Here is a 15,356-nt window from a genome sequence, read left to right on the forward strand (position 1 = left end):
TTTCCCTTCTTTTTGCTAACGGGTTGTGATAGGGTTGGACTAGCCTTTCTGTGACCCAATGATTATTATTTGGAGCCACATCATATATATATATATATATATATATATATATATATAATTGTAATTTTACACAATATTAATTAAGATATTGTTGAAAATGATGTAAAAATCTATATAAATGCTATTAGTGGACCGTCCATTCCATTTTTACAAAGAATTCAAGTTCTATATTCAAATACTACTAAGTTGATAGCTTTTTGTTAGTCTATTTAATTCAAATCAAGTTGTCCATGTTTTAGATTTTTGGTCTTTTAAAAATAAGTTTTCAAGTTGTTTTGTTCTTAGCTCTGTTCCTTCGGTTTTTTTGCAATATATTAGCTCTTGAGCAAGTTTATGGTTCATTTATTAATAAAATTGGTTGATTATCAAAAAAAAAAAAAAAAAAAATTTGTAATTATTATATTATAATTTCTGAAATAGAAAGTCTGTAGTTGTGTGGCTTCATGGCCTCAGTTCGATTTTGATTTTTGACACATAGAAGAGTGCGAAGCTTCAAGGCAAAAATGAGTAACTAACCATAATTTTCCAACTATATAGTTAGTAGTTCTGGTTTCCAAACTATATTATTTACTAGCATCTCGAGTGTAAAAAACTCGATTTTGGCCTATAAATCGAGTCTCGGAGACTCGATTTCCATGGTCTGATGTGGCATTTTTTTCCTACCTGGAAATCGAGTCTCTAAGACTCGATTTATAAACCAAAAAAATTAAAAAACACTTTAAGTCTAAAGTCTCTCGTACAAGTCGAAATACATTAAAAAAAAAAAAAAATTAAGAAATCCAGAAACAAAACAATTAGATCAAAGGGAGAAAGAATCTAGAGACTTAGATCAGATAGACGAGGCGACCTACCCAGAACATATCAGAGAAGAACTCAGAGAAAAAAAAAAAAAAAAAAAACCCAGAACATCAGAGAAGACCTCAGGCCGCGCGCTGCCTGGGTTGATCGTGCGCTGCCTGGCCTGGGTCACACACGATGCGCGGCCTGGGTTCTTCTCTCTTTCTGTTTCTGGTTTGCTGGGTTCTTCTTTGATGTTCTGGGTTCTTTTTTTTTTTTTTTTTTTTTTTTTTTTTTTTTTTTTTTTTTTCTAGGTTCTTCTCTAATATGTTTATAAGGGTTATAAATCGAGTCTTAGAGACTCGATTTTCATGTGGTCGCCACGTGGAAAAATATGCCACATTGGATGTGATTAGACCGTGAAAATCGAGTCTCTGAGACTCGATTTATAGGCCAAAATCGAGTCTTATAGACTCGAGATGCTAATAAATAATATAAGTTGGGAACCAGAACTACTAACTATATAGTTGAAAAATTATGGTTAGTTACCCATTTTCGCCAAGCTTCAGGCTCACAAAGAGTTAGTCTTGGGTGGACTCACTCATAATGTCAATCAGAACCAGTCTTTCCAATTTGGTGCCCACAAGTGTATTACTCAGCAGCAACATAACTTCAGAATAGACAGCATACTCACTCACCAGGCCACTTCATTTGAAAATTATTAAGTGTCTTACTCTTGAGTCAGAACCGAACTGCCAAGACTAGTCAGAGTCATATAACACGCAAGCGAATGAGAAGAAACACTGAAACACAAAGAAGAGAAGACCGCGTAACTTTGTTAACTTGCTATAAATATGCTTTCCCTTTTAATCTTTCTCAACTCACCACTTCAAACTCTCATTCCTCACTGCTCTGATCTCTACTCTCATCCAGACATCTTGCTATTACAGAATTCAGAAAACAAACATAAACTACAAATGGGTTTGAAAGGCTTCGTTGAAGGAGGCATTGCTTCAATAATTGCTGGAGCTTCCACTCACCCCCTTGATCTCATCAAGGTCCGAATGCAACTTCAAGGCGAATCCAATCCTGCCCTAGTACAGGCCTATCGTCCCACAGTTGTTGCTCTAAACACCCCAAATGGATACATGTCTCTCCACATCGCACCACCACCTCGTGTTGGACTTATTTCCATCGGGACCCAAATCGTCAAATCCGAAGGCGCTACCGCCCTTTTCTCCGGTGTCTCCGCCACAATCCTCCGCCAAACACTCTACTCCACCACCCGTATGGGCCTTTACGAAATCCTAAAACAGAAATGGTCTGATCATTCTGATTCAGACACTGCCAAATTACCAATCATGAAAAAGATAGTAGCTGGCCTTATTGCCGGCAGTGTCGGCGCGGCGGTCGGGAACCCGGCTGACGTGGCAATGGTCCGCATGCAAGCCGATGGACGTCTACCTATTGAGCAACGCCGGAACTACAAGAGTGTGGTTGATGCAATTAGTCAAATGTCAAAGCAAGAAGGGATTGCTAGCCTGTGGCGCGGTTCGGCTCTAACGGTAAACCGTGCGATGATTGTGACGGCTTCTCAGCTCGCAACTTATGATCAGGTGAAGGAGATGATATTGGAAAAGGGTGTGATGAGTGATGGGATCGGGACCCACGTGACGGCGAGCTTTGCCGCTGGGTTTGTGGCCTCGGTGGCTTCGAATCCAATTGATGTGATCAAGACTAGAGTGATGAATATGAAGTTGGAGGCAGGAGAAGTGGCACCTTACTCTGGTGCATTGGATTGTGCCATGAAGACTGTGAGGACAGAGGGGGTTATGGCTTTGTATAAGGGTTTTATCCCTACTATCTCAAGGCAAGGGCCATTCACCGTGGTGCTCTTTGTTACACTTGAACATGTCCGGAAGCTATTCAAGGATTTGTGATCATGGCAGAGTTGAAACATTCTTTTTAGTGTCTAATTGAGGAACAAAGCAAATTGACAATTTTTCCCAATGTTTTTTTTTTTATTCTTTGTGCTGACCTTTGATATAAATATTGCTTTATTGAATGGGTTGGGAGAGCAATGTGATTAGTTTAGAAGAAAATGGTTAGTATGATTTAGCTAAATTGCACTCTGTTATCTCCACCAAAAGAAAAAAAAAAAGAGTTCTAATTCTATTTGGTTGTGATCTTACTATCAGTTTCAACTAAATTGCATACAATACTTAATGGCACTATATTGAATAAAACTGATTGGGATGGATTACACGAATCTTCAAGATTTGGTACAATAAATTAAGGGTGTTCATTCCTATATTGCCGAATTAGCAGTGTCCCCAAAATACAATAGTAATTTACTCTCCACTACTCACAATTAACGAAATTTTCTGAAAAAAGTTCTACCAAATAGCTGAGAAGAGTTTTGGTTCTTTTTCAGCTGCACTAACTTGTCATAGGTTAAGACTTTCATTCTGATTTTTCCCTTCAATTATCCCCAGAAGACAAAGCAAAACAAATATCTTGCAATCCTCTGTTTTACCCCTGGCCTGTTTCTGCAAATTCGCCAAGCTGTCCTGTGAAGGAATAAATGGGACAAACTTTCCACACAACACAAGAAATCAATCAAATTGGTCCATTCCACTACGAGCTGAAGGAAATCTCACACATATGTTCGAAGTTAATTGATATATTTGAAAAAGGGAGTGCCTAATAGGAGCTGGTTTACTTTCAGTCCGTTAATTTGGATAAAGCATGGACTTAAACTAGGATGTAATATTAATACCCAAGTGAGAAACATAATATCTACACATTATTAGTCCATCTGCCTACAAAATGCTTTTCATTACTTTACCATATATACACTTATATTATTATGATTTTGTGTACCTCCCTTTGCAAAAACGAAATGGGTCACTAACTGAAAACATGCAAAGCAGAATCTATAATGCAGAAAGGAAGAAAGAAAGAACAGTTATAAGATTTAGATATGAGAAAGAAAGCTGTGTATATTAATACAAATATAGTGATATACTCTCTGCTTATTTACAAAATGAGCTACACTTGGAACCGAGACTGTACAGATATTTATACTGCATACATATATAATTTGTGTAACGTATAGATTTAAGAAATGAAGGACTATAATTATATATATTACATCCTCGCTTGCTAAAAGAATGAAAATTTGTTGGTCTTCTTCCGTCCATATTTCTCGCTTTCAAATTTCAAATGCTTCTAGATTCCTAGAAGTAACAAGTTTCTAAAATTTTAATTACAACCATCAAGAGCAACTGTATCAATTGATGCAAAGTTTTGCAAAATAAAAAAAGTTACTTATTTTACACATTTTGAGCAAAAAAATATCCACATCAATGGATGTAAAATTGTGCATTTATGCACAATTGCTATAGTAACCATGCATATATGCACGGTTACTATAGCTGTGCTTATTATTATTTTATATTTTTTTCTCTCACCTCCATTTGACTTCTTCCTCTCCCTCTCCCTCTTCCTCTGAACCGGACAAAACTGATCAACCACCAACCACCCAATTCAGCAATCCACCACCACCCAATCCAGCAACCTACCACCACCACCACTCTCTAACTCTAACCTGTGACCCTTTTAGTTCTTCTCTCAGATTTCTCTAATCCCAAACCCACCATGGCCGAACTATCTAAAGCTCTTCCACTTCATGCCACCACAAGCCACTACTGCGAGCCACCATCTGAGGTAGCTCCGTCTCTTTCTCTTGCTCAATAGCTAGCCCCAGGTTGAGCCTCCATGGCTGAACCTAAGCACTCTTCCCTCTATATCTAGATCTAAAACCCAAGGCCAAAGACCTCAAGCTCTCTCTCTCTGATCTCCAACTCAGGTCCAAGACTCTTTTCTCTCTCCATTTCTATTTTTATCTTCTTCTTTATATTTATTTTTTGTTTGATTCGAAGTCTCCTCCGTTGTTTTGGTTATTTCTGGGTTTGAGGATTGAAAAATGGGATTTTATTTATTATTTATTTAGGTGTGGCTGTTGAGATTTGAAAAGAAGGGATTTTTGGGATTGGTTGTTTAGTTGTGGGTTTGATGTTGAGTTTGGGGCTTGTTTCAAAAAAGGACATATGTATATGTGTGAGAGGATGGGGAGAGATGGGGAGGATTGGAGTTTCTACTCTTTGATTCCGGGTTTGTGTGTGAGAGGATTTCAAGAGAAGAGAGAAGTGTGAAGGGTGAAGGAAATAATAAAAAATTGAAAAAGAATGAATATTTTATTGAATAAATGTGTATAATAAAAAAATTGATGTGAGTGTTTTGTAAAAATAGATGTGTAAAATAGAAAAAAGTATGTTTTTCTTTGCAAAAATTACAAAATTTGTACATCTACTAATGCAATTGCTCTAACCCAAAACTATATAGGGGTATTTGTAACATATACCCTAAACTTCAACATTTTATAGTCACCCTAATGCTTATTGCAATATGACATCAAAGATGTTTTCATTATTCTTAAACCATGTAGGTGAAAAACGTGGAGAAATAGAGAATGATGGACAAACTTTTTCATTTTTTTTTATATATAAAAACTCACATAATATCGGTGTACATGAAATTATGAATTATTAGATCTATCTTGGCCACCCACCTTCCACATAATCAAATTCGTACCAAACTTCACGAACCATGGTGGCTGGTGGCATGTGTTGCTGCTTGTTGGCTACCATCAAGGTCAAATGTTCAAAGGATGCTGGAAAGAGAAGTAAGTTCTTAAGAGCATTCTCATCAAAGGTGTTAAAAATGCTAAATGCTATTTTTTAGCATTTTTTACACCTCAAATCATATAAGCATACCAACAATAAAGATGCTAAATGCTAAATATTTTAGCATTCAGCTACAATGAGCTGTTATTGATAATAACTCACTGCAGCTGGATGGTAAACAAAAAAAATATATATATTATTCTCACCAACTCTCTTTTTTCTCACTTCTCTCTTCTCTTTCCTCTCTCACTTCTCTCTTCTCTCTTCTCTCTCCTGTGCCTTTGTTTGTTCTTGGTGGTTTAGCGATTGTGGTCTGATGATTATGGTACACCAATTGTGGTCCATCAAGGGTTGTGGGTCCAACAGTCCGATGGTTGTGGTTTTGGTTCTTGGTTCACAGTGTGATGTTTTTAATGGTCTTGATTATTATTTTTTTTTTCTATTGTTGTTTATGGTTGCAGGTGGATCCTACTGGTGGCTGGTGGCAACGATGGTGGGTGGATGTGGTGGTTGTGTTATGTGTTAGGTTCTAAATATTTAAGAATTAAATATTTAGAATCATTATTGTTTTGTATTGGTAAACCGAGATTAAAACATGTCTAGTCTAGGTGTTTAGACAATGCTTGAATAAGGGTGTTTCAAGTTTTTTAAGTCCAGCTGTTTGCGGAAAAGAAAAGTGAGGTTCTGCCTTTCTCAACCGATCGAGAATTAGGCTTAACTAATCAAAAATTGCAGGCTCAGTTTTTCTGCAGATTTTTTAAACAAGCCTAAGCCCCTGAAAACATTTAGGGTTTCACTTAAACTTCTCCACATATAAAAGGGAAATCCTAGTCATGTTTTAGGGGACCTAAAGAAGACTTATGTGTTACTCTTTGTGAGATTTGAGAGGTTCTGTATCTTCTAACTACACAAGATTCTACCAGAGCTTAAACTACAATCAAGGATTGGTAGAACTAATTGCTGCATCAAGATAAAAAAGAAAGAGTGATCTGAAACCTTTGAGTGGAGTCTCAAAGTCACAAGTAAAGGTGTGCTTGTGTTGCTATAAATCCAAGAAGAGAAAGAGTCTGTAGATTCGGAGCTTGTACGTGGTCGTGTCAGTAAGTTACTACATGGGGTAGCATTAGATTTAGGGTTAAATCTTTTTTCAAAAATTCAATTCTCTTATAGTGGATTTGGTTTACCTTAAGGGTAGTTAGGTCAAATCCTCCCCAAGTTTTTACTTTGAAACGGTTAGGTTCATTGGTTTTCCTGGGTAATCATATTGATGTGTTATTTACTTTTCCGCATCTTTGCATGATATGATTTATTTGTGTTTAACCTAGATCTGAAAATTTATCTAAGTAATCACTTGGTTAATAAATTAGGTTAAAAAATTTGTTAAAGGGGTCTAAACAAACTCTCAATTGGTATCAGAGCAGGTTAGCTCTTGTTTTTAGATATCTTTACCTAGAGTTGATCCTTGGCCCCTGTTGTCATGGAACACGGTCACTCTCTTGTGATCCCACCACACTTTGATGGAAATAACTATGCTTACTAGAAGGTTAGGATGAAAGCCTTCTTGAAATCCATTGATGAGAGAGTGTGGCTCTCTATTGAGAATGGTTGGGAAAGACCAACCACTAATATTGGTGAATGGACTATTGCCCAAAAGGAAGCAACAAGCTTTAACAGTAAGGTTATGAATGTGATATTCAATGTTGTTTCCATAGAAGAGTTTAAGAGAATCTCAAATGTGGAGATGGCTTACACTACATGGAACATCTTGTAAACAGTGCATGAAGGCACTAAGGCAGTAAAGATCAATAAACTTCAACAGTTAACATCTAGATTTAAAAGTATTAGAATATCGAATGATGAGCCGTTTGATGAATTTTATACTAAATTGAATAATATTGTTAATTCTACTTTTAATCTGGGTGAAGTTTATGATCAACCTAAAATTTTTAGGAAAATTCTTAGATCTTTGACTGAGGAATTTAGACCCAAAGTGACTGCCATAACTGAAAGTAAAGATGTTGATTCTATCTCTATAGATGAACCTATAGGATCTCTTTAATCCTATGAATTTGACTTACCAAAGACTAATAAATCCAAATCTATGGCTTTAAAAACTATTGATGATGTTGAAGATTGTGGATTTGATGATGAACTCTCATCTACTGAGATTGCTTATCTTACCGAGAACTTTAGAAATTTTCTGAGAAATAATAATAGGAGAGCAAGAAATAGAAACACTGCTGATTCTAGGAATGTTAAGAAGAATGACACTGCTAAAAACAATAATGCTAAAAAATCTAAAGATAAAGTAGGTCAATCTTCAAATAATTCTTTAGGACAACAATGTTATGGTTGTTAGGGTTATGGTCATATGAAATCTGAGTGTCCAACTTTCTTGAAGTCAAAAGGTAAGGCTATGACTGTTACTTTGAGTGATGATGAAGTTTCTGATCATGAGTTTGAAAGTGATCAAGAAGGAAATTTCATGTCTTTCACTGCTAATGCAGTAGTAAGTGAAATTGAGACTGTTGATGAGAATCCTTTTGACAGGGAACTCTCTAAGAATGCAGATTAGTAGGAAGCTTGTAACAAGCTTTGCAAGATAGTAGCTAAGATGCTATAAGTGTTGAAATAGGCCTGAAAAAGGTAAACACTCTTGAACAAGAAAAGAAGAATTTGCTGCAAAGTTGATTAATTCTAATGAACTCTTGAACTCTTTTAAGATTGAGAACATGTCGTTCCTTGAAAAAGTTAAAAGTTTAGAATTAGAATTATTAGTTGCTAGAGAACAAATAGATAAAACTTCTATCTCTAAACTAGATGAGATGTTGCATGTTCAAAAGTTCGTTTCTAATAAGACTGGTCTAGGGTTTGTTGAGAATGGGTCTACAATCTTAGTGAATCCTCCTAAGTTTGTACTAGCTACATCATCTTCTGTTGTTTGTCAAACTCTTTCTGATGTTAAGGTTCAAAAAGTAGTATCTCTTACTTCTATAAGAACTAGATTAGCTAAGTGAGTTTGAATCTAAAAATTCAAATCAATTTGGAAGCAAGAAAAACCACAAACCTTAGTGGTTTTGTCACTTTTGTGGTAGAGCTAGGCATACTATACCAAATTGCTTTAAGCTGCAAGCTTTAAAACAATCTCCCAAACAGAAAGTGCATGTGCCAAAAGCACATGATCCTGCTGCACTTATTCATGAGTTGGTAAAGGTTCTTAACCTCTATACCAATGTTGGAGTTGAAATTAAGACAAATCCCAACTCCAAGTTTGCATCTAAAAGAGTTTGGATGCAAAAGACTCAATCTTAGTAAGTCTATCTGTCATGGTCCTTGTGTTAATTCTTTCTATCTTCCATGACCAAAACAGTTTTTCTTTAGGATTGCATTTGCATAACATTCATACATTGCATTCTAGCTTTGTTTTGATTTATGTTTTCAGTTTTTAAAAACAAAATTAAAAAAAAAAAAAAAAAAAAATTGTATTACACATCTTCAAGTGTGTGATTGAGGTTGGCCTATGAAATTTACATTTCATGACTGTGTACCTTGTTTAACTTTGATGAGCTTTATTTTTCTGCACTTTGCTAGGTTGTGTTATGTAGTGCTTAAATTGTGTGAGTTGTTTATGGATTTTAATCACATGCTCTTGATTTCAAAGTCACATTCTTTTGATTGTAAGAACTAAAAAATCCTAAGAGAAAGGTATAAATAATCATCTCACCACTATTACTCGCCAATCATGAACACCTGTGTGCAAATCATAAAAGCCGTGTTCGATAAGATGTAGCACTTTCACAACAAAATTCTAAAGGTGTTATTGTAAATTAGTTAAAAGAAGCAAAAAAATAATAATAATAAAAATAAAACAAAAAAGAAAAAGAAAAATATGCTTCAAAATAAATATATATAAAAATTGCATTGTTGCAAGCGTGTTTTCTAAGAGATGTGGGAGTTATATGATATAACTTTTTAGGTAATAGTCATTTTCAAACTAATGTGATGGATAATGTAGAAAGTGTATTTATTCTCTATTTACATGTCACCATGTGAGTATCTCATGCACTTGCTGGTTGCACACACCACAAGCCAATCTTTGTTAACTATTGTACATGTAATTGAGTGTTAGGTTCTAAATATTTAAGAATTAAATATTTAGAATCATTATTGTTTTGTGTTGGCAAACTGAGATCAAAACATGTCTAGTCTAGGTGTTTAGACAATGCTTAAATAAGGGTGTTTCAAGTTTTTGAAGTCCAGCTGTTTGCAGAAAAGAAAAGTAAGGTTCTGCCTTTCTCGATCGATTGAGAATTAGGCTCGACCGATCAAAAATCGCAAGCTCAATTTTTCTGTAGATTTTTTAAACAAGCTCAAGCCCATGAAAACGTTTATGGTTTCACTTAAACTTCTCCACATATAATAAGGAAACCCTAGCCACGTTTTGGGAGAGCTGAAGAAAACTTGTGTGTTAGTCTTTGTGAGATCTGAGAGGTTTTGTACCTTCTAACTACACAAGATTCTACTGGAGCTTAAACTACAATCAAGGATTGGTTGAACTAGTTGCTACATCGAGATCAACAAGAAAGAATGATTAGAAACCTTTGAGTGGAGTCTCAAAGTCACAATCAAGGGTGTGCTTATGTTGTTGCAAATCCAAGAAGAGAAGGAGCCCGTGGATTCAGAGCTTGCACGTGGTCGTGTCAATAAATTACTATATGAGGTAGCATTAGATTTAAGGTTAATTATTTTTTTAAAACTTCAATTCTATTATAGTGGATTTGGTTTACCTTGAGGATAGTTAGGTCAAATTCTCTTTAGGTTTTTACCTTGAAACGGTTAGTTTCATTGGTTTTCCTAGGTAATCATATTAGTGTGTTATTTACTTTTCTGCATTTTGCATGATATGATTTATTTGTGTTTAAAATAAATCTGAAAATTTATGTAAGTAATCACTTGGTTAATAAATTATGATAGGCCATGTATTAACCCTTTAGGTAAATTAACCAATTAATTAGCCAAATGAATTAATTAAGTTAATTAACATGCAATACACGTGATAGCATAAACAAATCATCAAATAACTAAATACAGCAGAAATTAAATTTAACACGGGTGATTTGTTAACGAATGGGGAAAACTACCAAGACAAAACCCCACGAGGTGTTACAAGTAAAGAAATCTCAGTACCTTATACCAACCTACAGTTGAACCCTTACCCAATACACAATTGGACTTGTAATGTAGTGGCAATCTTTCCTTTCAATACACGGGTCCAAGTACGTGACTAACCAATCGATGCACAGATCCAAGTGCGTGACTAACACACCAACTTCAGGAGGATGTTGGCTGCAAAGTTCTTCAGTTCATCCACACAATGAAGATTAAGAAGCTCCTTGGTTACAAAATTCATAGCGTACAAACGCAGCAGCTTCTTCAAGAGAAAGATGAACTAGGGCAAATTGTCTCCGATCACAATATGCATCAATAAAACCCTTTGTATCACCTTTGACGGCCCTTAAAATAATCCTTATATATGTCTAGGGTTGTGAGAAAAGAAACTCTACAAAAATAGCTTGGATATGCATGAAAAATAGATCTGGAAATCTGAATTTCGTAATTCTTGTTAGATATAGCTGTCAAGCTATTTGTCAAGCTTCACATATTAAATCTCGATAGATACATCTCTCAAGATATCTATCAAGTTTTAATGAACAACACTTCTTCACTTGATTCTTGGACAGATTTGCATGGATTCAAAACTTGACCTTGAACTCTTGTTCCTTGAAGTATTAAACACATCCTAGATCTACCAAATTATAAGTAAAGTGTGTTTTTTCAAAGGATTTAGCTAATTCTATATGACATATCTTCTAACAAGTCCTGCATATGTCCTAACAATCTCCCCCTTTGGCAATTTGTGACAAAAACACAACAAACAAATGAAATATAAGAGAAGTCATAAATCACTCAACTCATAATCACTTGTTGAATACAATAAAATCTAATCCTAACACAAACTCTTGAAAAACTTTGCAAGAAGAGAGTTCATGGCATTATAGATTTTGACAACCTGTATTTCTGAAACACTTTAAACAAAACTCATCAAAGTATCTTAGTGTGAAACAAAAATAAAAGATTGCATATAATAAATAAGAAACATGTGTATAAAGAGAGAAAAGAAACAACACATGGAAAGATAGGTGAAATGTGATTACAACATCATCAAATATATATATATATATATATATATCAAGGATAAATACAATGTTTGCTATCACTAAGTGGTCACAAGACCGATGTACAAAAAAATAATGTATCTAAAAAGAAAGAAAACAAAAGATACAAAAGTCTTCACTACATCCCTCATAAAAATGAAAATACTCCTCCTAACAAAAATGTCCTATACTAACTCTCCCCCTAAGTACATGACTACTCTCATACCCAAAACTACTCCCCTTTTTTGTCACGAATGACAAAGGACAAGTCATTGAGAAGCAGTCATCTCCTCATCACTGGAAGAGTTAGCATCCTTATCCTTATCATCATCATCATCATCACCAGAGCCATCATCATGATCCTCGTCCTCTGAAGCCTATGGAGATGGAGAGGGAGAAGCAACGAAGCCACCAAGGCGAGCTTAAGGTCATGCAATACGACCCACACAGGTGGTCACCTAACTCATCTCATCAGTGAGAGTGTCAAGGTGAGCATCCATACGCTGAAGTTACGCCATGATTACCTCAAGCGTCACACCACCCATGGAAGAAGAAGAAGGAGCGGAGGTGGATGGAGCAGAATGGGTTGGAGGAGTCGCTGTCTCGGTCCGTGGCCGCTTCAATTGAAGCTGGGCCTCGCTCAATCTAACAGACACCGCGTTGATGGCACCCATAACGGTGAAGTGAGCAGACTCAGGATAGGAGATAAAGGAGTGACGAATAATCCTCGTGATAGCAGAAGGAAAAATAAGCTTATCACAAGTTGCCATATCCTTATAGACATCTATAAAGGAGAGTATGAAGTGAAAGGGAAAGTCAATAGTGAGGTCCTCAATGAGGGACAACAAAAAGCGAACATGAGGCTCAGTAATAGAATTATAGTGAAACAAGGGATATAAAACAAATGTCATCACCATATTCAAGAACCTCAAACCTTTTACAAAGCCCGGGCATGAGGTATTTTGATGGTCACCCCATGATGAAGGTGTCTCATAAAAGAGAGACAAGAGTTCGTCTTTGGACATAGTCCGTAGATGAGGACATTTGGGGTAATTAGGATGTGATTCCTTCGAAACATGTAGCACATCAAAGATAAGCTCCGAAGTGACTACTATACAAGTACCTCAAACAGAAGTGATGAAACGAGGCATAGAACAATCAAAACTGCACATATTGGAGGAAAACTCTTGTATGATCATGGAGGGACAACTCACGGGTATCTCACAAAGAGATTCTCAACCTCGCCTGTATATGACAATTGGAAGAGTAGTATCGTAGAAGTTTGATAGGATAACGTGGCATTCCGAATGAATGCCATGTTTGGAAAAGTTCTCCAAAAATTCTTGACGGGCTTTATCATCACAGAACTTGACAGAAAGAGGAGTGGAATCAGACGATGATGCCCCGGAACGAAAAGGGTTTCGGGATAGAGTAGTTTTGCGCTTGGGTGCATGCACAGACTATTTGAGAGAGAGAGAGAGAGAGAGAAACACCAATCAACAGATAGTACCAAAAGGAAGGAAATGAAAGGTTTGCATGCATGAATAATGCATAATCATGTGACGTGCAACAAAAATATCATCATGGGCTTAGGCCAATCCAAACCTACTAGCACACAGGGTTCCAACAAAGAAACACACATCGAAATGCATGAAACATTGTTAAAAATGCAAATGAAATGCAATGCATGAGCATATATCATCATTTAAGCAAAACCCAACCCAAAAATTTTACAAATAGCCCATCAATTTTCAAAACCCAAAAACCTAGGTCTAAATGTATGAAATGCATGAAGAAAGATAGGAAACGAGATCATACCAGTGAAGAAAAGATCACTCTTGGCCGAAATCCAAGTAGGTTTGAGGTTTAGAGAGAAAAAAGAGTGTTTGGGAGAGAAGAGGAAGGTTTTCTATCGAGAGAGATCGAGGAGAAGTGAAATAGATTTCGCATTGGACCTATATATAGAAAACACATCTCGATGGATCGAGGATCAGTCGAGAACCCAACCCAAAAATTTTACAAATAACTCATCAATTTTCAAAAACCCCCAAAAAATTTTCAAAACCTAAAAACCTATGTCTAAATGTATGAAATGCATGAAGAAAGATAGAAAACGATGATAGGCCACAAACTGAATGACCCCTTGTGATAGAAATTAATTAATTAATTAGTCAAGTTATTAATTAATCAATTTATCATGCAAACACGTGGTAGCACAAACAAATCACCAATAAACTAATTATGCAGCGAAAAATAAATAATATGGTGATTTGTTTACGAATGGGGAAAACCTAATGGTAAAAATCCCATCGGGTGATTTTCAGGTCACCACTCCCAAAAACCCACTATTATCACAACAAGCGGTTACAAGTAAAGGAATCCCAAGTACCTTACCAACCTATAGTTGAACCCTTACCCCAATACCCAATTGAACTTGTTCTGTAGTGACAGTTCCCCTTTCTGATGCACGACTTCCAAGTACGTGACTAACTAATTGCGCGAATCCCAGTACGCGACTTCAATCACCAACTAAGAAGACTGTTGGTTGTAAAGTTCTTCAGTTCATCCACACGATGAAGATCAAGAAGTTACTTGGTCACAAAACCCTACGGTGCACATACACAGCAACTTCTTCAAGAGAAAGAGATGAATTAGGGCAAGAATTTCGTCTCCGATCACAATTTGCTTGAACAGAGTTTGCTCAATGCTTGTGCAACTTGTGAACTGTTTGACGGCCCTTCCTTTTATATGTCTAGGGTTAGGAGAAAAGAAAACCCAAAAACATATTCACGAATCCCAAGAAAATCAAATTAGAATTCTGAAATCCTTAAACCTCGACAGATAGGAGGTGTCGAGCAGGTGTCGAGAACATGGGGCTTTGAACAGCTATCTTAAGCTCGATAGATGCAGTTGTCGAGCCAGCTGTCAAGTTTTAATGAATTTGCACTATTAGCTTGTTTTCTTGGACAAACTTGAAGGCTTCAATTCTTGATCTTGAAACATGGTTTCTTGAAGTATTTAAACACATCCTAAATCTATTCAAATACAAGTAAAGTGCGTTTTGTCAAAGGATAAGTCAATTACATAAAATCATGACATATGTTCCTAACAAGTGAAACACATATGTCCAAACAAACGAGATCATACCAATGAAGAAAAGATCACTCTAGGCCAAAATCCAAGTAGGTTTGAGGTTTAGAGAGAAAAGAAAGTGTTTGGGAGAGAAAAGGCAGGTTTTCTATCAAGAGAGATCGAGGAGAAGTAAAATAGATTTCGCATTGGACCTATATATAGAAAACACGTTTTTATGGATCAAGGATATGTCGAGCACTGATTCTCGACAGATGAATATGTCAAGGTGCTGTCGAGAATCTGTTGACAGCAAAAATGCCTCGATGGATGGAGAAGCTATTGAGAATCTATGAAGCAAACAGAAACTTTCTCGATAGATTGAGAATCTGTTGAGAAGCTAACGAGACAAATTCCAAAAAGCTTCAATGGATAGAAGATGCGATAAGATTTGTCAAGAAAACACAGTCTAAGGGTCTCGATAGAT

The 15,356-nt window shown here is 36.1% G+C and overlaps 1 protein-coding gene across 1 annotated transcript; it reads left to right on the top strand.

Annotated features, from left to right (window-relative positions):
* The first annotated feature begins 1,730 nt into the window (after window positions 1-1,730).
* LOC115968901 (mitochondrial uncoupling protein 5-like) lies at window positions 1,731-3,072 on the top strand. Its single transcript, XM_031088440.1, has one exon. It carries the CDS (start codon window positions 1,815-1,817, stop codon window positions 2,775-2,777), a length of 963 nt encoding a protein of 320 aa, XP_030944300.1. The 5' UTR covers window positions 1,731-1,814; the 3' UTR covers window positions 2,778-3,072.
* Window positions 3,073-15,356: the final 12,284 nt, after the last annotated feature.

The sequence above is a fragment of the Quercus lobata genome, chromosome 11, assembly GCF_001633185.2.
Source record: "Quercus lobata isolate SW786 chromosome 11, ValleyOak3.0 Primary Assembly, whole genome shotgun sequence".
Lineage (NCBI taxonomy): Eukaryota > Viridiplantae > Streptophyta > Magnoliopsida > Fagales > Fagaceae > Quercus > Quercus lobata.